At 39.0% G+C, this 22859-nt stretch overlaps 4 protein-coding genes across 5 annotated transcripts in view; all 4 read right to left on the bottom strand.

Moving 5' to 3' along the window:
* The window catches only part of LOC136284383 (uncharacterized), a 6349-nt gene extending 371 nt beyond the window's left edge, over window positions 1-5978 (bottom strand). Inside the window, exons 1-7 of one of the 2 annotated variants that reach the window (XR_010719179.1) lie at window positions 5180-5978; window positions 4293-4530; window positions 3393-3429; window positions 2532-3050; window positions 1481-1695; window positions 1168-1372; window positions 1-443 (exon numbers count right to left, since the gene is read on the bottom strand). The exon at window positions 1-443 is cut by the window's left edge and continues 371 nt beyond it. Coding sequence is in view for 1 of the 2 variants with exons in the window: in XM_066174652.1 (XP_066030749.1) it covers window positions 1253-1372; window positions 1481-1695; window positions 2532-2817 (621 nt within the window). In the remaining variant the exon portion in view is untranslated. Of the gene's footprint in view, window positions 444-1004; window positions 1373-1480; window positions 1696-2531; window positions 3051-3392; window positions 3430-4292; window positions 4531-5179 lie in introns of those variants that run through there. The other variant, XM_066174652.1, reaches the window with a different exon arrangement.
* The window catches only part of LOC131796256 (sex comb on midleg-like protein 4), a 51605-nt gene extending 43109 nt beyond the window's left edge, over window positions 1-8496 (bottom strand). The window contains exon 1 of the mRNA XM_066158494.1: window positions 8283-8496. The gene's annotated coding sequence lies outside the window, so the exon portion shown is untranslated. The remainder of the gene's footprint in view (window positions 1-8282) is intronic.
* A 2544-nt stretch (window positions 8497-11040) lies between these two features.
* On the bottom strand, window positions 11041-13269 carry LOC136284381 (E3 ubiquitin-protein ligase TRIM71-like). The gene has a single exon (XM_066174650.1). It carries the CDS (start codon window positions 13267-13269, stop codon window positions 11056-11058), a length of 2214 nt encoding a protein of 737 aa, XP_066030747.1. The 3' UTR covers window positions 11041-11055.
* Window positions 13270-19436: 6167 nt separating this feature from the next.
* Window positions 19437-22848, bottom strand: LOC136277037 (E3 ubiquitin-protein ligase TRIM71-like). The gene has a single exon (XM_066158651.1). It carries the CDS (start codon window positions 22787-22789, stop codon window positions 20582-20584), a length of 2208 nt encoding a protein of 735 aa, XP_066014748.1. The 5' UTR covers window positions 22790-22848; the 3' UTR covers window positions 19437-20581.
* Window positions 22849-22859: the final 11 nt, after the last annotated feature.

Here is a 22859-nt window from a genome sequence, read left to right on the forward strand (position 1 = left end):
AGACAACTTGCCATCTTATTAACAAGATTAATCAAACCTCCATGTTACCTGCCTCTGAAACTCGTCTTTAAACTTAAAACAGTCAGTTGTTCTAATAAAATCCACCACATTTTGAACGCTCCATTAAGATACGTGTTTTGATGAACACGAAACCGAAATACTCGGTGATCCCGAGGGCTCGGGTCTGGGGGGGGGCTCTGAAGGGAGATTCTTTACGACAGGAGCAGCTTTCGGGACATTCTTTGTTTTTGGGATGGCATTCTTTAGGACGTGAGGGGACTTTGCGGGATGACCAGCAGGATAACCCACCAGGTGGCTATCTACTTTAGGGACGGCTTTCCTTATTGGGGATGGTGTGTCGTTCAAGGGTGACGTCGCTGGACTTGGTGTTGTCGGCGATTCGTAATTTTTGCGGAGAGATGAAGCGTGTGGAGGAAGAGGAACTGAAACAGAACAAAAATTAAAACATAAGTTTGAAAGTTCAAGTGAAAAGACAGTCAAAATTTGGGGTCAGACAAAACTTTTCTGGTATCTGATATGATTAAGATACTCGTAAAAATTATATAAACAAACTCAACTTTGGTATCTGATATAATTCAGTTACTGGGGAAAACAATATTAACCCGAAAGGTGGCGTGGTCGATCGATGAAGGCATTGGTCTCGTAATCCCAAAGTCCCGAGTCCGAGTCCCGTTACGACAAAAGCGAACCTATTCCTCAGTAGTCCCCTCAGTGGTCCCGTGTTCAATTTTCCCCGACCACACTTGTACACAACCAAATGACTTGACTTCTTCCTACCTGGGCTTTAAACCATGTTGACTTTGATTTGGAGTACAAGTAGCAGTTGTCTGAGAACACTTTTCTTAACCTTTACTTAACCCACCCTAATGTTACCTTTTACAAAAAATTGACGATCAATTCCGGCTTTTGGGTGGGGTATTGGAACACAATTTTACCCGGAGGATGATGTTAAAGCTTTGAATTATCGATGCATAGTTCCAACCTTTCTGAGCATCACAGTGCGCACATAGTGCGACTTTATTCAAACTGATGAGATTCTCGCACAACGAGTTTGTTTTTTAACGACTCCAATAAAAAATAACAAACATGAAACTCGTAATGATAAAGGCAGAAAAGCGATATGATTCTGTAATTAGCTGGGCCCACCTGTCACAAAGGGGGCATTGCTTGGCACCAGGTGTCTGACATCACAAACCACAGGATACCAATGTTGGAAGTCGAGCAAACATGACTAGGACCGTGAAAATAGTCTGATGGATATTTCAGAAAATAAACCATGGTGACTGTCAACTAAAACGACTGCCTTCGGCTTCTTTATCTGTGCTCTGCGTTCACTAATAAATCTCTTAGACTGAAACAAAAAAAAAAAAGGATTTAAGCCGTAGGCGAGCTGGCCGGCGAGCGCTTTCATTTCTTTGCCATCCTAAGTTCAAAAACCCACAGAAAAAGAACACTTTACCTTCAAAATTGAAGCAATAGTCATTATACCAGACTCAGAAGCAAGTAGCTTCAGAACTTGTTTCGACGAATGAGCGCTGAGAACAATTTGCTCAACAAGTTGTCTTAAGACAATATTTGGACCCGCTGGACCAATGACAGCAGGAAGACTTGCTACCTTAGCTTGCTTAAGAAACGGGTCCGGTTCCCAGGATTTCTTGACATAAAAACAGATCCCTGTAAAGGAAACAAAGGCAAATTTTCGAAGAAAGATCAACATAGAGTCTACCATGTAGAAAGATTTTCTTCTCGCCTTGCCACAAGCGTGAAATTAAGAAAAAATTCTGACTCTTTATAACGAATGGAAACTCGGGTCTTCGAATGCACTCTGATTTTTTTACCACTGAACCACAAAAAGTCTCTATGGCGACCGAGCTACGTGACACGCGTTTAACACTCTTCTAAGATCAGCATTTTCGAAAGCGTCGTGTGCGGAGATAGAAAAGGACGATTGTAAGTTTTGAGTGCGGTAATAAAACACAGATAGTTGTTTTTTCATCTTTTCGCAAGCAAGGGCAAAGACGATTTCAAGTCTCCTTCGTAGCCGTTATTTGGTCCCTTAACGCAAGGAGGACAGAAGGTATTGTGTGCCGTGACAGAACAGCGGTTAAGTAAGAGACTACAGTCAGCATCAAAATTAGTTGACACAACATGTTTGAAGAGTCCTATATGTGTAGAATAACACACCTTTTATCACACTCTAAATTAACGAGGAGACCCCCCCCCCCTTCTCCCATTCAATGTTGCCTACATTTGGCTAAAAGTTCGTGGAATCACAATGCAACATTGTTTTTTGTTTGATTTGTTTTGCTTTGTTCTGTTTCTTTTCTGGGGGGAGGGGGGCAGGGGGGCAAGTAGGTTAACTTAAATAGGGTAAAAGAGATAAAATTGTGGTAAGAGGGGGGTTGAAAAGATTAAATTTGGTTCCCGATTGAAGGTACAAGAATAAACAAGTAATAGAATGCGGCTCGACGTTTGGCTTAAAGAATGACAAAGCCGTCATGAACGCATACCTGAATCATCCTTCGAAGGTAGACCTGCTTTGGTTTCAACAGGCTTACTCTCCTTTGTCTCCACCTCAACCTCGTCGTCTTCTGTCAGATCGATCACAGCTTCAACTTTCTTCTTTTCCGCACTTTCCTCCTCTTTCTCTTTACCGTAACCTCGCGGGACAAGTGTCGAGGGCCGCATATCATATTTACCCTTAGAAGATATGGGTGACTGTTTCTCCTGCAACTTTGTGTCCCCCTCTTTAAGAGAACAAGACTCCGTTTTGTCCGTGTGAGAATTGGACTCCATTTTGACTTCGTGTTCAGTGTTTATGATGTCACGTTAGCGCTCTGCAGGTGATTGTGTCACGCTGGATCATGCTTGTCACGTTGTTTACATCTGTGACAGGAGTAACGTTTACAGAATTTAAAGGCGTAGTTGTAGAATTTGTAGTACTCGTTTCATAAGTCCTAGTTGTTGAGATATTGATGATGTTGGCTGTGCTTGTATCCGTCACTTTATTTTCTCTTTGTCTTGTGGTTCTGCAAGAGATTAACTCAGTTAGTAATTTCTCCTCATACTATTAATACATAGATGCGCAAAAAGGTAAGGAGAAGAAAGAAAACTATTAACTAGATGATGTTGCTTGACCGAGAAGCAAATTCTAAGAACAAAACTAGTGGGAAATATACGACAGACGGTGAGGAGAATTAATACTGAGATGTTGTTGATGTTGACACGATCTCACACTACAATAAGTTTACATTCACTGTTCTCGCATGCCAAGATCATCAAAACATTAATCGATCACTAGTAAATGTATTCTATTTACATGAAATCGAAATCAGCTTACATCAAATACGTAACAACAATTTCTAAAATACCTCAGCGAAGCAAGACGCATGTTTTCCTCAGGAGGACCTGAGCAAAGATCATAAAAGAAACACAGTCAGGTATGCATCTGGGCCCGGTTGTTCGAAGAGTCGATAACGCTATCCACTGGATAAATCGCTATCTTGTACATACCTCAGTATGTCCTGTCAACACTTATCCGCTAGATGGTGATTTATCCGTTGGATAGTATTATCCGTCCTTTGAACTATGTACCCTTACGATATTTTCAGGAAGATCACCCAGTTATCGTTCATGCGCTGTTGGGCGTTAAGAAAACTTAACAAGAAGGTAACAAACAGTCTTCCTCAAAAGAGAACCTACACTAGCTTCTGCAAAAATCATATGGTGCTAATTTTGCAACTTTAAATCTTGTTGTAAAGTGTGTATTGGTAACACTGAAACACTTTCAAAAAGGTGACACACAAATGGTAGAAAAAAAGGGACTTTCATTACGATTTTGAAATTCCAAGACTAAACAAATTGATATCGCGTGTAAAAAAAGAAAGAATTTTTTTTTGACTCAACTTATTTTATCAGTCTCATCATCTGTAACCAAATTTCTCCAATCTTTTTTAATTCACCTTTTCCACTTTGGTCTCAAACTTTTAACTACCCTGACAGACCAAGACAGAATTTCTCCGTACAATATCAATACAATATCAAGCAGACAAGGCATGGGAATAAAGAAAAATATCAATTAAGGGATGTTACGTTAGCTGATCCAATACCAAGTTCACCAAAGTAACATCATAAGAATTGAATGGTAGACAGTAAGGAGAATTACTAACGAAATCTTGGGAGTAAAATGGGTTAATGAGCTTAAGTTAAAACTTCTCATGGTCGAACAAATACAGCTGTCAGATCACAGTTTACTGGCCCAAATTTCTTACGCTCAACTCTCGATGTAACGAGTGGGTGCCCGTTCATGCTACACCATCCAACTGGAAAAAGATCCAATGATTCCACATCGTAGATATGTTCCACAGAATCATTCATGTATCCATCGAGTAACACCCACATGGTGCGTGCGACCACTTGTGAGACCGTAGCTACTGTTATGGTGCTGGGATCTGTTTGATCTACTGCTTCAAGCTTCATTCCGATATCAAACTCATGAGCTGGAACTTCCTAAAGTGGATAAATAACTCAAGTTAGATTCTTCATCAAATCAAGCTTCAACTTATGAAAAAAGATGCTCGAGAACAATGCACCTTGCCAAATACTATTTTCTGGCTTATAGTGATACATGTTTAATGCTTTCTCGTATGATAAATGTTAGCTCTTTCCCCGAACATTACATTATCAACTCACTTCATCAAACCAAATTATGTTGTCAGAAAGATAGTCTATTCCAGGCGTTCCGTTAGTAAAACAAAACAAAATAGTAAAAAGGGGCTATTGTAATGGCGGATGAAAAAGAGAGGGAGCCTGGGTCGACCCGACCTGACCTGACCTGACCCTCCCCTCCCCTCCCTCGCTTTTTTCACTTGTACCAATTTAACCCTTTGACAACATCAAATTTCTCCTTACAATGTCACCCCTGAATCACAAGTTAAAGTAATGACAATAAAGGAAATGATTGCCTATGTTACTAAAGAAGCTCTTGATTGTTAAACAAATTCTCCCCGTCACTAACTTAGGAAATGTATAGAGAACAGTATGGAGAATATACATACTGATGTTAGGGTGTAAAGGGTTAAGTGAAATAACCATGAATGTTTCAATCACAAAAAACAAACATTGATATCAAATGTGCAGTGTTAAAAAAATTGCATACCTGGGGATGGAGTAAGTTGAATGTTGTTCTGTGCACAACGCCCTACAGGGAAGATATTCCTAGAATTTGAATTACACCACATGGCGGGTTGGTTGCTGTCACTGCATGTGATCATGCTGTCAATCTCTACCTGGAAGAAGAACTTGCTATGTATTTTGGTAACCATAGCAGCACAAATGGAAGAAGGATCACTGGGATTCACAGCTTCTAGCTTCAAACTCTATGTAATCCATGCATGAAGCCTTGGCAAGCTGTCAGACTGAAATAGAGGAACAATTCTCAAACATAACATCAAATATACACTGCTGGCCCAATTTCAATATTTTCATGCTTGGTTTTATATGATAAGCTGAATTATGCCTGCATTTTGAGCACTTTCTTATGATCTATTGGTAGAGAGATGCACAAAAGACATCTCCATCAACAAATTTTTCTTTTTCAGCATATAAAACAAACAGATTCCATGTTGCCATGGGTTTGTACAATAAAAGATCACCAAACACATCTGAATGTGATGAAAACATCAGGACACACTTGGCTGCATGCACCTCATGCATCACATGTTTTTATCAAGGTTGTAAAATTTTCAAATTCTGTAATGGTACCACAACAGTATGAGATTAAAATTTCTAAGAAGTGACCACTTTAAGGCTGTTCACACTGTATCCTCCCTCAACATAACATTCAAGAATTATTGAGGGCAAATAATCATTGCTGAATATATGCTTTATGCATTTTTATCATAATTAGAGCAAGCTGTTCTACAGCGTAGCTCACTGAGTAAGTGGCAAAGCACTTTCAGATCAAGTGTTGTAGAAAACAAAAACCAAAGCAAAACCAATTATTGAGTTTAAGATGTATGTGTAAATTACATGCAATCAATCAGCCTGGACTTATATTATCAAGTGTATATACATTGAGTAAAAAGACAAAAGTGCATGCAGCAAGATCAAAAGAATGTATATTAAAAGTTAGAAAAATGTCTCTCGTATTTGAAAGCTGAATATTCATCTCCCCATTCTGCTGTTTCTTAAACTGGGGTCTAATGTTAACATGTGAACATGTACTGCATGGTATATTAGGGATTTGTTTTATGGGCATTTCAATCTAATTTATTAATATATTATTATGTTCCTAGGATTGATTTTTCAATGGCTCTCTTTTATTGATTTGATTCAGTCGTTGATTTTTTTTCATTTCATTTAAGACTAAGGGCAAGGTATCCATCAAATCAGAGGAAGGCTTCTTGGTATTTGTAAAATGATGTCAAATAACCTGTCACTCAATGAGGCACTTAAAATAATACACTGTACAGTGTATACCATCTTGACTGAATATTGACCATAGTAGAGGAATTTGTATTGAGTGTCCCAAGTGATACTTGACTGTATTTGAGAGTCTTCTACACATGCTACACAAACAATGTACAGTAATTGGTGTTCAAATGTAATACATGGGAATCATACTCGACTGATGCACAAGCTGCAGTTCATATGAGAAATACCGTGGCATCTTGGCCTCATACTCTACAGCACTGGTTGAAAAACAGAAGGAGAGTTTGCATTTTACAGGCACATGTACAGTACTTATATTACCAAGAGGAATGTTGAGTCTCAACTTCTTTTTCTTCCCAAGTTGGTGATCAGTATCAGACAGGAAGTAAACCAAAACACCATCAGCTTTATCTTCCAATCCTTCTAGTGGTAATCTGAGTCTCAAGCCATAGGAATCTACCACTGATGCAACCCAGTAACTGAGTGGATCAATTTTTGTGCAGCACTTCTACATGTAACTTCAATTCTGGTTTCAGCTGATTTTCTTCATCTGGATTTGATCTCTGAAAAGACATCTAGTCACATCTGTAACTGTTTTATTAACCTTTTAATTCCTAAGATCAAATTAGTAATTCTCCTTACTGTCTGCTATACAATTTTAAGATGTGAGTTTGAAGAATTTGGTATTGAATCAACTAATAATCCTCCTAATTCATATTTTTATTAAATTCTCATCACTTGTTTGCTTGATATTGTAATGATATTGTAAGGAGAAATTCTCTCTTGATCACTCATGGGAGTTAAATGGTTAACAGGTACAATTAGCCAATGATAAATTCAAAATGGTTTGAAACAAAGTATCTTTTACTCTGCTTTACTTAACAAAACATCAGAAAATAGAATGGCTTGTATATTACTGATCTTCACAACATTGCCCCAAATTCAATTTTAACCATCAAAAATTAAAAACATGAGCTACATGTACCACTGAACAGTGAAGAGCAAAGTGTATATGGCAAGATTTCAACAACATGAAAATAATTTTCGAGGCATGTTCAGTTTCATGATGAAAAATCTGGCACAAAATGCAGTCCAAGATACTCATTAGTTTGGTTGGCTACCTACCCAGTGGAACAAATGAGCCAGTGCACAGACAGCCCCATCCAGATCTTAACCCTTTAACCCCCAAGACTCAGACCAGCATATAAATTTCTCTTTACAATATAACCCCTGAATCACACATTAAGGTCTTAAGAATGAAACGAATACTCCTTATTAGCACCTTTAGGACATATATAGAGAACCTTAGAGAGAAAATGCATGATGATGACGAAGTGTAAAGGGTTAACAATGTTTAATATACTCTTAGGTACAGAAGTTCAAGTTTCTGTTTTATGAATTGAGAATATTGTAACTGAAGATTGATCGGTTACAACCAGATTTTAAATGCTAGTCACTATAGCAGAGAAAAACATAGGCATACTATGCATGCAAGAGTTATTTTTTGGGGGGTTGGGTGGATTACTTGAAACATTGTAAGTGGTGTCTTCATTATTTCAAAAGGAAAGAAGAGTATCAACGCGGAAAAGAATGAAAATGTCGAATTAATTCACACATAGGTATTTTGTCGTAGATTGTGTGTGTGTTGTGCGAATAACTGTAACCAAGATAAACTGTACTGGTGCCACGGATACCTTTTAGTACAAAATGCAGACTGCAGAACGGATACAAAATGTAGACAGCAGACTGCAGAGTGGGTACAAAATGCAGACTGAGAATCTAAAGAGTTTTTCGTCTAGCATGTGATAACACGTCATCCTACAACTTACCGAGCGTCACGCAATCGCTTTTCCGCGATCAGCTTTCACGATTATTTGCACTTTTGTGGAATATTCCTGGCCCATTTCTTTGCGAAAATCGATCGAAATGTAATTTCAAGCCTTCATATTAGTCTTCTTACTTAGCGCGCGAGTTGGTTTGTGTGATGTCTGTGCAGAATTTACCAACGTAATAAAAGCAGATGTAGATGTAAATGTGATGTCACCGTTGAATATTTAACACACACAACAGTCGAGAAACAATTGACAGCTTTGCACGTGGTCAGCGTTATCATCTTTTAAAGCGGTATGTGTTTATTTTGATGACAAAAATGAGGACCGGAACCAAAACTGTTCCTTCAACTTGATAAATTTTCGACGCTCGCAGATATTAACTTACCTCCGTAAATCATTTATTCCAGATAACAAAATCAAATAAACATGCTAACGATGGTATCTGAATTCGTCCTTGGCCAAACACAAACGACTCCACAAGATCACTTTCTCCAGGCATCGAAAACATACACTAAATCGATAATAGTTAATTTTAATCAGACATTCATCTAGAGATGGCACCGAGCAAACCAATCCAGAAAAATATAATCGGGACAATCAACAAATCATGAATCTTGCAACACAGCTTGCCGTTAACGAACTGCTCAAATAAAAATGTTTGGTGGAATTCATCAACACCTCAAGCAATAATTGATTCAAAACTTTTCCACTCACTCTCGTCGTGAAGGAACGATAACCATGATCGTGCTACAATGTACAGAACTCTATTTACTCTCGAACAACTATCCACCATTTTCACACCATGTGTAACAGCTTACTATAGGTAAAACTAAATAATTGTCTTTTCTGCTTTTTTCCACTCATGACTAATAGCTTCTTGTCTATCATGTACCCCCTCATTCCCACGATCTCAATAGTAATTCTCCTTACTATCTGCCAAACAATTATTTTGATATTAGTTAGGAGAAACTGGCATTGGATCAAGTAACCACTTACACCCTAAGTAATATATTTCTTTATTCTCATCACTTGTGCGCTTGATATTGTATTGATATTTTAAGGAGAAATTCTGTCTTGGTCACTCCTGAGAATAAAAGGGTTAATAATTCCGCAAGGTACGAAAGATTACAATGCGCATTGAAATTCACATTGTTTTGTTCAAACTGCAGCAACAGCATGCATATTTTTATATTTTTATTTTTTGTTAAAAATTTGTTCCAAATGAGATTAATGTCATCAATAATCTCAGAGAAATGCTTGATTTAATCCTACAGAAACCACAGCGAGCTCTGATACCCACATAAGTCAGAAATGAATGCAGACATCACCGAGTCATTGTTTAAAAAATCAAAAAAACATTCTTTTAGTAAGAGTCATTGAAAAATGGACAGAACCACAAGGGTATTGAGAGTACCCCTCTTAGTTACTTATATCTGACAAGTTTTAGTCCATAGAATAAGCTCAATATCTTACTCTCCAAAGAGTCTGTAATAACAAGAATTTATGAATAATAAATACATTCTGGAATTCTCGAGGGATGATGAAACCCAAGAAGAGACAAACGAGGGAAAGCAAAGGGGCCGATGAACAAACCGTTCGAGCAGAGGTAACATAACCCCCCCTAGAGCCTAATTCATTCAATGATAACCGTTACAAGTTCTTAGTAAAGTAAAGAGCAAGTTTATTAAAAACTGAAAACAAAGTAATGTTAACATACAGAATTCCACTTATATTGACAACGCAATTAGTTAAGTGTTCGTTTCAAACTACAGTATAATAACAGGGAGTTAACATCCATTGAAAAGTATCAAAATAAACTTCTTTATTATCACTAATTAGTTTAAACATGTTCAATTAATATTCCACTGATTTTTCAAAGTGTTCCATCATAGTAAAAGAATAAAAAATCCCACAAACATTTTCTGTAACAATGACGAAAAGTAATAAATTGTTATTTTTTATGTGAATAATTATTTTACGTCACAATAACTAAAATGTAGCTTGCTAACTGTTAAGCATGGTAAACAAACCATTTTGTCATATTTGTTTCAATTCCTTCGCCTTGTCGGTTGATGTAGCACAAAAACTTTTCTTACAAAGGCTTATCAAGCTAAAAGTAAGGATATTTTTCATTTTCAACTTCGCTAAACAATCTAATTTATACAAAATCAAACGAAGTTTTTTGATCACATGATCACCCCTCTTATGCATTTCAACAGTCTGCTAAATTCTACTGGTAAATTAAGTAAATAACACGACTTACAATTATCGAAAATAATGTGTAGTTCAAGGAAAGCTCTCTGGTGCAATCGCTTGACATATTTTGAGCTTTTTGTAGTTCAAGAAACAGTTAACAAATATTTGAGCTCAAAATCAATTTTTATCAAGTCTATCGACCATATGGTCCATAAAAGTCAATCCATTCAAACATTGCGTAGCATTAAGTCCTTAACATTTCCATCTAAGAAGATCCGATTTGTCTAAGTTAAGATATAGAAATGGTTCCCAAAATTTAGCAACCTTAACAGCGATATACTACGGGCCCCTTATATCATAACTTATTATCCGGCTTCATTATGACAAGTGATTTACCAAAGAAAAGAACAAACGAGAAGAATATGTCAGTGCAATGGTGAAAATTTTAAGTCGTCAGTACTGGCCCTCTATTGACACATTTTAAGAGAATTTTTGCCAAATGATAAAAAAAAAAACAACATGAAGCCTCAACATATCCATGTCGCATTGGTAATGAAATTGTTATTTGTAGATTTCAGTATCTCCAAATTTTAACTTCTTTCTTATGATATTCAGAGATTAAAATCCGATCATCTAGCATTGTGGCAACACCCCAGGGTCCTCTAAGGGTTACCTTAGCACTTGTCTTGCCAGTAAGAGTTCCCTCCAATGAAAACTGTTGAATGCGTCCATTTATCGGGTCACATACGAGAAGGTTGCCATACTTGTCAACACATAAGCCACACGGAGAATTCAACTGTCCATCACCGTTTCCTTTTTCTCCAAACTTGTACAAAAACCGTCCCTTGCCATCAAACACTTTCACACAGTTATTATTGCGGTCAGTTACAATGAACTTTTCCTCGTAACAAACGCAGCTGAACGGATGATCCGTCCTTTCTAGGCCGCTGTCTCCAAACTTAAACACAGGTTCACCATCCATGTTAAACACCTGAATTCTGCTGTTAGAATACTCCGTTACAACGATAAAACGTCCATCACTTGTAATACAAACACTCGTAGGATTCATTAACTCTCCATCTCCACTTCTCTTTTTTCCAAAGCTTTTCACAAAGTTTCCTGTCTGAACATTCAACTGCTGTATTCGGTGATTACATTTATCTGCCACCAGAATCTCGTCATCGTTGAGGAATGTGACGTCACTCGGACTCTCAAATTGTCCATCCTTGTCACCTTGACCACCAAGTTTTCGCACAAACTTTCCTGTCTCATCAAATACCAGTATACAGTGACCTTCATAATTAGCCACAGCAATAACACCTTTACTGTTCGCTGCAATGCCGGCTAGAGCCTGAGGCACTTCTCCCTGAAAGTCCAACTTACCAACAATGTTAAACTCTCGTGCTTTGACCACAATAGTAAAAGGACTCTTGACAAGTCTCTGTCCGTTTACCATAACCTCTATTTTATATGTACCTGGTACTTTCACCACAAATTTTGCCTGGAAACATCTATCTTCTTTTTCACTCGTCACCAAACTCCTCACCTGATCAGCAGGGTCTATGTGTATTTCAACACGATCTGTGTGCTGAGTGTTTCTGATTTCTTCTTCACTTGTTTTGGGACAAATCAGCAGCTTTGCTTTTACACCAGCTTGGAAATTCTGATCCAAGCCTTCCACTGTCGATCCTTGCACATCTGTTTTGCTGAATTTCGTAAATCCCAGACTTAAACTCTCTGGTTCACATGTCGACACAAACTCCACCCACGAGCTAACCGGAAGTGCAGGCATTGTGGTCTTGATGAGGTCTTCAATTCGTTCTTGCACATTTTTCTTGTTTTGCATTATGTCTGAGCTTGAGCTCCTCTCAACCAGGTTGTTACTGAACTCAAATGCTTGGTCAAGTTGCTTTTCAAAAGACACAACCGATGCTTTTCCAGAATGTAACTTCGCAATCCTCGACACGCGAGACTTCTCGAGGGTAGTAATGGCTTCACGCTCCAGTTGGCGAAGCTTTCCCATCATCTGTTCGGTTGCTTGGGAAACTAGGCGTTTAGCTGTGCTAATGTTTGTTTCCAACTCATGCTCCGCCTTCTCAAATTCACGAATAACATCTCGGCAGACCTCTTTCTTCTCTTTTACAAGCTCGGCTCGGGCAGTGATGTTTGCTTTTTCATCGTCTGCTGCCTTTTCAAGCGGAACAACATCATGGCTTTGGTGATCTGTGTTAATACAAACTTGACAAACACAGCTTTGACATCCCACGCAGAAAAACTTCGTTACCTCTTTCTCGTGGTACTTCTCCGAGCAAAACGATTGCCGCTTCAACAAGGCCTCGTAGTCTACAGCTTGAAACTGTCGGACTGGTGTGACTTTGTGTCCCTGAAATATAGTATCTCGAAACACTTCGTGTGCTTTCACACAGTCTGGGCACATAAACTTCTCGCAATCAAAGCAGTAGTTGATCTCAGCGCTCTTCTTCTGGCATGTACTACAACTGATCTCGCTTCCTTCGCCACTGCGTCGAACAGCAAGAAGACTCAACAAACTGTTGTGCAGAAAACTGCTTGGCAGATTATCAAAACGCTTTCCTTCGGGGATGCCAATTTGTGCCTGACACTCGGGGCATCGATAAAACCCTTGTTTTTGGCTTGTTAAGGCATGTCGCGCCAGGCATTCACAGCAGAACGTATGAAGGCAAGCAATGGTCTTGGGTTTGGTGTAAGTATCCAGACAAATCGAACATGTTACATGTTCTTTGAGGTTTTTAAGAAGCGACTCCATCATTAATTCAGACAAACACAGCCGCGATATGTGTTTTAGCTTCCGAGAAGGATTGCCTGAGGAGGCATGCTAATTCAACCAATCAGATCTCTACAGGACAGCAACATTGTCCAAAATAAAACTGAAACAGCTGCGCCTCGTGGTTTCACTGCAAAATTATAAGGAGAGGGCCTTTTTTTTTTACATCATGGCTTTTCTTTGGTTTTTAATAAAGGACATTTTCCCTTTTCGGATTTTTCATGATAAGAACTTGCTTTAATATTTTGGAAAAGTCAAACGCGCGAATGTAAACAAGGCCCGAAATAGAATCCACGGGTAAAAGTGTTTACTGCAAAAAAGGTCATCAGGGAGTTAACGCCACACGGAGACTTTTGACGGTTGAAATAGATTGTTATTTCTACGTCAACATTAGCTTTTTTCTCAAAGCTCAAGCGTGTTATGAGGTCTTCGATTAAATGTTTCGAATTTGTTTGTTTAAGTAATTATCTTTAATTTGATTAACAAAAAATATTTCGGCAAAAGTACTTGAAGTAACTTTAATTTAATTGCCAGCCAACAAACCAAGTAGCTTAGGCTTGTCGGCAAATAATTTGCGCCAATGAGAGGATGCTTGAGGTCATTTATATGATAAGGCTGTCAAATCGAAAACTTAACACGGGTTTCATTTCGTGTCTCAGCCGGCCCTTCTTCTCTCTCCTTCTTCTTTCGACCCAAGAAATGCAAAGCCGAGTTAGCTATAAGCGAAATATATTTCCTTCTCTTGCCATGTTGTTCGCATGGAATTAATCACGCGCGTGCTCTCCTTGAAATACCATAAATATGTTACTCTAAAAACAACTGTCTATTTAAGTCGAAGTCGCTAAAAACAACACTCTCGGGATTGTTAAGTGAGATGTCTGGCGCCGAGAACACAAAGCTCTTCAAGATCGCGTGATTTTATTTATTCCGTCGCGTGACTGCAAGTGTTAACGAGTTCAATCGTCACGAAATTCAATTTGTATGATAATCCTTGTACGAAGAGAGACGTGAGTGCAACGAGAATGTGTTTAATAATCAAGATCACAATTTGAATCTTCAAAGATTCCTCCTTCCCCCCCAGCCCCTTCCCTTCCTCCTCTCCATTTCCCCTCCTCCCCCCCCCCCTCCCCCACAAACACACATACACTGCTACAACTGCATTTAAGGTCTCTGCACATGATCTTGGATGACCTCTAAAACCAAGACACTACGAAATCTTGAAATCACAGCACAGATCGAGATATTTTCATTTGCACGTTCACTTGTTAGTACACTGCTGATATGAAGTCGAAACGATTCTGAGCTCTGCAAACGTGCAGTCAGTTGAGGGATGCAGTGAGAAGACTTGAGGTGAGTTTACACTCCAGTCTTTAAGCCTATCATTACCGCACTTCTCAACAAATAGCACTTGTAAAAAAGTAGTCTTCGTAAACAGTAACCAATAGTACGTAGTAGAGGAATTGTAGACTTAATAATGAAGACCTCTGTCTTCAAAATTTAAGCGGTGAATGGTGGGCTTACGTACGTTCCCAGTATCCACCGTACCAGATTAGATTTCCTTGTAATAGAGAATTTTTTCCGATGAGGAACGTTTTCTTAACTAAGGGACGCAATGCAGAGGCAAATACGCCATTCTGACCCGGCTTGAAACCGATAAGAAAGTTAACGAGCAGTTTGAAGACAAAAAAGCTTCAAACTTTAGGGAACATCAGGTTATAAAGAGGATTTGCGGCTGGAATGCGCTGGATTAGATAAAATAAGCTTCATAAAACACACACGATAAACGGACCTACCGCACCCTCATTCTCAGGACTGGAGGCCCAAATCATAGAATGCGTAGTTGGAATGAAATGTAACAGCCTGTGTTATCGAGGTTTCTTTTTCAGTTTTTGTACATTAAAGTGAAGTTTAATGGCGGGTCCAAGAGTTACTCCAAGACACTTGTGAATCTCGTCTAAGGATAGTAACTTTAAAGCTCGACCGTCGATTTCCTGCGATGTGGAGAAAATAAAATAATTTTGTTCATCTATAAACTTCTTGAAGCTTTTATCAACATGTAACTTCTACTCAAGGATTTGTCGTTATTTACAGCGTGAGGAAGCGGAGGAGGGGTGGGAGAATTTACGTTGTGTACCAATAAAATTTACCTGACACCCCCCCCCCCCCCCAAATATGGACTGGACCATTTTTTGGACCATTTTTTGGACCATTTTTTGGACTACTTTTTGGACTATTTTTTGTACTATTTTTTGGACCATTTTTTGGGACTATTTTTTGGACCATTTTTTAGACTATTTTATCGGGGGAAGCACATCATTAGTACTCAGGGAGGGATGGGATGCAGTCTACTAGTACTCAGGGAGGGGTGGAAGGCAGAGTGTTATTACTCAGGGAGGGGTGAGAGAAGGGCTATTTCTAGGCAGGGAGAGGTGGGAGGTGGATGTAATAGTAAACACTACTTGTTAATGGAGCTTTTACTCGATCGTTCAAATTATCTTCATCGGTTTTTCGACTGACTTTTTGAATGTTCTTCATTTTTGTCGTCATGCGAAAGCGAAACTGCCACGTAAACACTGGGACATAAAATAATCAGCAAACGATTTCGAAGAGGAATATTCTCCATATTCATTCCATATTCTCGTATCGAGCAAAAGCACTGCTTTACATGTAATATGGGAAAGATGGGAAAGCGCAAATATCGATTTTATCTGTTTCGCAAACAAAGGAGTTAATCACTCACACCGGAAAGAGCGACCAGGCATTCCTTGCGACTCCCGTACGTTTGTTTTCCAATTTGCCCGGGCCGCTGCCAATCACTTCTTGCGTAAATACCTACGTAACCTGCTAAGTGGAAGTACAGTGGCTACTGTTGCTTACCGATATTTTCCGTCGGCAAAACGTAGAAGTCAGTAAATGTGACCGATTCTGCCCGGAAAATTTTATTATCTGGAGCTTGGATATGTCAGGAGAGTTTCATTGACAGCTGGATTAACTGCACCCCGTGTTGTGAAACCATTATAAAGACATCGCGCTTTCCTTCGCGTTTTTTGTCACATACTAAAGGGAAACGTGAGGCAACTGAAAGATGATTCATGCTAACCCGTCGGTATCACTTTGCACTGGCACAAGTCGACCTAACAGGCACAACGCATATCTTATATCTTAGTGGAGGATCGAAAACAGGAATGGAATTGGTGATATCTTCAATGACAATTATAGTCCAGTGTTTAAGTGCCAGTTTAGCATTCGCATTACAAAAGATTAAAGAAACGCTACGGCCCAGCGCAAAATTTTGACATACAAATAATCAGTCGAAAAGCCGCTCAAAATAATTTGTATGATTCAATGAACACTTCATAAATCAGTAGCAGTTACCAGTATATCAACTTCCCACCCCTCCCTGCGTACTAGTACTTCTTTCTCCACTAGTAGCAACAGTCTGCCTACCATCCCTCCCTGAGAACTGAGAGACCGCATCCCACCCATCCCTAAGAAGTAATGTTCTGCCTCCCCCCCCATGAAAAAAATAGTCCACATTTTACCCTACGCCCCTAGGCAGAGGGTGAAATATGGACTGGAGCATTTTTTGGACCTTTTTTTTTGGGGGGGGGGGGGGAAGGCTGACCATCAACACTTAGGGGTCGGTGGGATGCAGTCTATCAGCATTCAGGGAGAGATGGTAGGCAGACTGTTGTTACTGAGGAAGGGGTGGAGGACGAACTACAGTACGCAGGGAGGGGTGGGATGTTTACGTAGGAGTAACTACTACTAATTATGGAGTGTTCATTGATCATACAAATTGTTTTGAGCGGTTTTTCGACCGACTATTCGTATGTCAAAATTTTTGTGCTGGGTCGTAGCATTTATTTCATTCTTGTCATGCGAATGCGAAACTGGCACTTAAACACTGGACTATAATTGTTATTGAAAATATCTCCATCTTCCACTGTTAAGTCATGCGTGTGCCTGTTTGGTCGACTTGTGCCAGTGCTAAGTGATACTCGTGAATCATCTTTCAGTTGCCTCACGTTTCCCTTTTTGTATGTGACTATGGACCTATCCGCACTAGCGACAAAATTGTTAATATAGACAAATTTTTTGTCATTACCAACACTTTACAGGTGCGGATGGTTTGTCGTGAATCGACAATTTTTTGAGGCGGACAAATTTTCAAACGCACCGCCGACAAAATTCGTCCCTATTAGATCGACTTGTGCCAGTGCTAAGTGATACCGACGGGTTAGCATGAATCATCTTACAGTTGCCTCGCGTTTCCCTTTTTGTATGTGACAAAAAAAGCGAAGTAAAGCGCGATGTCTTCATAATGGTTTCACAACATGGGGTGTAATTAATCCAGCTGTCAATGAAACTCTCCTGACATATCCAAGCTCCAGCTGCCAATCACTTCTTGTGTAAAAATCTACGTAACCTGCCAAGTGGAAGTACGGTGGCTACTGTTGCTTGCCGATATTTTCCGTCGGCAAAACGTAGAAGTCAGTAAATGTGACCGATTCTGCCCGGAAAATTTTATTGTCTGGAGCTTGGATATGTCAGGAAAATTGGAAAACAAACGTAAGGGAGTCGCGAGGAATGTATGGTCGCTATTTCCGATGTTGGTGATTAACTCCTTTGCTTGCGAAACAGATGAAATCGATATTTGCGCTTTCCCATACTACAAGTACAGCAGTGCTTTTGCTCGATTCGAGAATATGGATTCCTCTTCGAAATCGTTTGCTGATTATTTCATATAATAAAAGTATAAACGTTGAAATTGCAACAGCGCTCGTGAATTCTATATGCTGCTAAGTTAAGGGCTAAGGATCGTAAATTTCGTGATCTCGTTTGATAAGATGAATGACAAAAGGAAGACAGATAAATTTAGTAATTACATACTGTATACACAAAGGGAAACGTTAAGCAACTGATGGTACACATGTCGACTCAAAAGGCATAGGTATAACCACAGGCGGCCCAAGCTCCAGCTGTGAGATGATCATCTTACACAATAACGGTCATGGCGGAATTATTAGAGTTTGTATGGGAATATTTACGAGCGCTCTAAGGAATAAAAAAATACGTCAAATTCTCAAAAAAAATACCTCACCTCGCTTCCACAGCGTATTGCTTGTTATCTGACCGCTTACTTTGATGAAAAGAGCCCATTTGAGCGAGTTGTTCATTTCGAGGTTTTCAACGCACATAAGAAAAGGGCTTTTCTGGTGAGGTATAGCTTACTTCCCTTGTGTAAATGCTTAGTGAGGAATACATTTTTCAATAATCTGGGTCAATTTTTATGGTTTTGGGGTACAGTTTGGAAAAAAATTCTAATTAATTCCATATTTTTTCTTTTTCAGCCAGAGTCTCTGGATGTCTTGCCCATAAGATAAGGAATATTTTATCTAAGAAATATTTCCTTTTAACTCCAATCCATTCAGGCTCAGGCTGTTTCAAAGTTAAAAGTTGTACAATAATTTATGCAAATTGTATGCCATTTTCTTAGCATGATTTAAAATCCATGGAGTTTTGGAGGCTAAACATATTTTTTCTGAAAAGCTAATTTTGTCCTCTTTCAAATGAGATATAGCACTAATCACTAGTGTAAATACTGTTGACAAAAAAAATAAAAAAGAAAAAAGGTTACCATCATTTGTCTTTTTTTTTAGTCAACTATACAGTTAATGTCATCAATAATCTCAGAGAAATGCGCTTGATTTAATTTTACAGAAACCACAGCAAGCTCTGATACCCACATAAGTCAGAATTGAATGCAGACATCACCGAGTCATTGTTAAAAAATAAAAAAAAACATTCTTTCTTTAGTAAGAGTCATTGAAAAATGGACAGAACCACAAGGGTATTGAGAGTACCCCTCTTAGTTACTTACATCTGACAAATTTTAGTCCATAGAATAAGCTCAATATCTTACTCTCCAAAGAGTCTGTGTAGTAACAAGAATTTATGAATAATAAACACATTCTGAAACTCTAGAGGGATGACGAAACCCGTGAAGAGACAAACGAGGCAAAGCAAAGGGGCCGATGAACAAACCGTTCGAGCAGATCACGCGAGGTAATATAGCCCCCTAGAGCCTAATTCATTCAACGATTATCGTTACAAGTTCTTAGTAAAGTAAAGAGCAAGTTTATTAAAATTTGAAAACTAAGTAATGTTAACATACAGAATTCCACTTATATTGACAACGCAATTAGTTAAGTTTTCGTTTCAAACTACAGTATAATAACAGGGAGTTAACATCCATTGAATGGTATCAAAATAAACTTCCCAATTATCACTAATTAGTTTAAACATGTTCAATTAATATTCCACTGATTTTTCAAAGTGTTCGTTATAGTATAAGAATCAAAAATCCCACCAACGTTTTCTGTAACAATGACGAAAAGTAATAAATTTTTATTTTTTATGTGAATAATTATTCAACGTCACGATTGCTTATCTAAAATCTGGCTTGCTAACTGTTAAACATGGTAAAACAAACCATTTTATCATATTTGTTGCTATTCCTTCGCCTTGTCGGTTGATGTAGCACAAAAACTTTTCTTACAAAGGCTTATCAAGCTAAAAGTAAAGATATTTTTCATTTTCAACTTCGCTAAACAATCAGGACAGCTACAGAAGCATGCACGTATTAATTATGCACTTATCACAATGTAAAGAACTCCTCATTTAATTTATACAAAATCAAACGAAGTTTTTTGATCACATGATCACCTCTCTTATGCATTTCAACAGTCTGCTAAATTCTACTGGTAAATTAAGTAAATAACACGACTTACAATTATCGAAAATAATGTGTAGTTCAAGGAAAGCTCTCTGGTGCAATCACTTGACATATTTTGAGCTTTTTGTAGTTAAAGAAACAGTTAACAAATATTTGAGCTCAAAATCAATTTTTTCTCAAGTCTATCGACCATATAGTCCATAAAAGTCAATCCATTCAAACATTGCGTAGCATTAAGTCCTTAACATTTCCATCTAAGAAGATCCGATTTGTCTTAGTTAAGATATAAAAAAGGTTCCCAAAATTTACCAACCTTAACAGCGATATACTACGGGTCCCTTGGATCATAAGCTATTTTTCGGCTTCATTATGACGAGTAATTTACCAAAGAAAAGAACAAACGAGAAGAATGTGTCAGTGCAATGGTGAAAATTCTACGTCGTCAGTCCTGGCCCTCTATTAAAATATTTTAAGAGAATTTTTGCCAAATGATAAAAAAAAAACATGAAGCCTCAACATATCCATGTCGCACTGGTAATGAAATTGTTATTTGTAGATTTATCTCAAAATTTTTACTTCTTTCTTATGGTAGTCAGAGATTAAAATTCCATCATCTGGCATTGTGGCAACACCCCAAGGTAACATTGGGTTTACCTTAGCACTTGTCTCGCCAGTAAAAGTTCCCTCCAATGAAAACTGTTGAATGCGTCCATTTGCCAGGTCACAAACGAGAAGGTTGCCATACTTGTCAACACATAAGCCATACGGAGAATTCAACTGTCCATCACCGTTTCCTTTTTCTCCAAACTTGTACAAAAACTGTCCCTTGCCATCAAACACTTTCACACAGTTATTACTCTGGTCAGCTACAAAGAACTTTTCCTCGTAACAAACGCAGCCGAGTGGATTATCTAGCCTTTCTGAACCGCTGTCTCCAAACATGAACACAGGTTCACCATCTATTGTAAACACCTGAATTCCGCTGTTATTAAAATCCGCTACAGCGATAAAATGTCCATCACTTGTAATACAAACACTTGCAGGATTCTCAAACTCTCCATCTCCACTTCCCTGTTCTCCAAAGCTTTTCACAAAGTTCCCTGTCTGAACATTCAGCTGCTGTATTCGGTGATTACATTGATCTGCCACTAGAATCTCGTCATCATTGAGGAATGTGACGTCAGTCGGATTCTCAAATTGCCCATCCTTGTCACCTTGACCACCAATCTTTCGCACAAACTTTCCTGTCTCATCAAATACCAGGATACAGTGACCATCAATATCAGCCACAACAATAACACCTTTACTGTTCACTGCAATGCCAGTTGGACATGAGAGCATTTCTCCATGCAAGTCCAAGTTACCGACAATGTTAAACTCTCGTGCTTTGACCACGATAGTAAAAGGACTCTTGACAAGTCTCTGTCCGTTTACCTTAACTTCTATTTTATATGTACCTGGTACTTTCACCACAAAGTTTGCCTGGAAACATCCATCTTCTTTTTCACTCGTCACCAAACTCCTCACCTGATCAGCAGGGTCTATGTGTATTTCAACACGACCTGTGTGCTGAGTGTTTCTGATTTCTCCTTCACTTGTTTTGGGACAAATCAGCAGCTCTGCTTTTACACCAGCTTGAAAATTCTGATCCAAGCCTTCCACGGTCGATCCTTGCACATCTGTTTCGCTGAATTTCGTAAATCCCAGACTCAATCTCTCTGGTTCACATGTCGACACAAACTCCACGCACGAGTTAACCGGAAGTGCAGGCATTGTGGTCTTGATAAGGTCTTCAATTCGTTCTTCTACATTTTTCTTGTTTTGCATTATGTCTGAACTTGAGCTCCTCTCAACCAGGTTGTTACTGAACTCAAATGCTTGTTCAAGTTGCTTTTCAAAAGATACAACCGATGCTTTTTCAGAATGTAACTTCGCAATCCTCGACACGCGAGACTTCTCGAGGGTAGTAATGGCTTCACGCTCCAGTTGGCGAAGCTTTTCCATCATCTGTTCGGTTGCTTGGGAAACTCGGCGTTTAGCTGTGCTAATGTTTGTTTCCAACTCATGCTCCGTCTTCTCAAATTCACGAATAACATCTCGGCAGACCTCTTTCTTTTCTTTTACAAGCTCAGCTCGAGCAATGATGTTTGCTTTTTCATCGTCTGCTGCCTTTTCAAGCGGAACAACATCATGGCTTTTGTGATCTATGTTAATACAAACTTGACAAACACAGCTTTGACATCCCACGCAGAAAAACTTCGATACCTCTTTCTCGTGGTACTTCTCCGAGCAAAACGATTGCCGTTTCAACAAGGCCTCGTAGTCTGCAGCTTGAAACTGTCGAACTGGTGTGACTTTGTGTCCCTGAAATATAGTATCTCGAAACACTTCGTGTGCTTTCACGCAGTCGGGGCACATAAACTTCTCGCAATCGAAGCAGTAGTTGATCTCAGCGCTCTTCTTCTGGCATGTACTACAGCTGATCTCGCTTCCTTCGCCACTGCGTCGAACAGCAAGAAGACTCAACAAACTGTTGTGCAGAAAACTGCTTGGCAGATTATCAAAACGCTTTCCTTCAGGGATGCAAATTTGTGCCTGACACTCGGGGCATCGATAAAACCCTTGTTTTTGGCTTGTTAAGGCATGTCGCTCCAGGCATTCACAGCAGAACGTATGAAGGCAAGCGATGGTCTTGGGTTTGGTGTAAGAATCCAGACAAATCGAACATGTTACATGCTCTTTGAGGTTTTTAAGAAGCGACTCCATCACGAATTGCAGAAAAAAACACAGCCGCGAAATGTGTTTTAGATTCCGAGAGGGCTTGCCTGAGGAGGCA

Source organism: Pocillopora verrucosa, chromosome 11 (genome assembly GCF_036669915.1).
Source record: "Pocillopora verrucosa isolate sample1 chromosome 11, ASM3666991v2, whole genome shotgun sequence".
Lineage (NCBI taxonomy): Eukaryota > Metazoa > Cnidaria > Anthozoa > Scleractinia > Pocilloporidae > Pocillopora > Pocillopora verrucosa.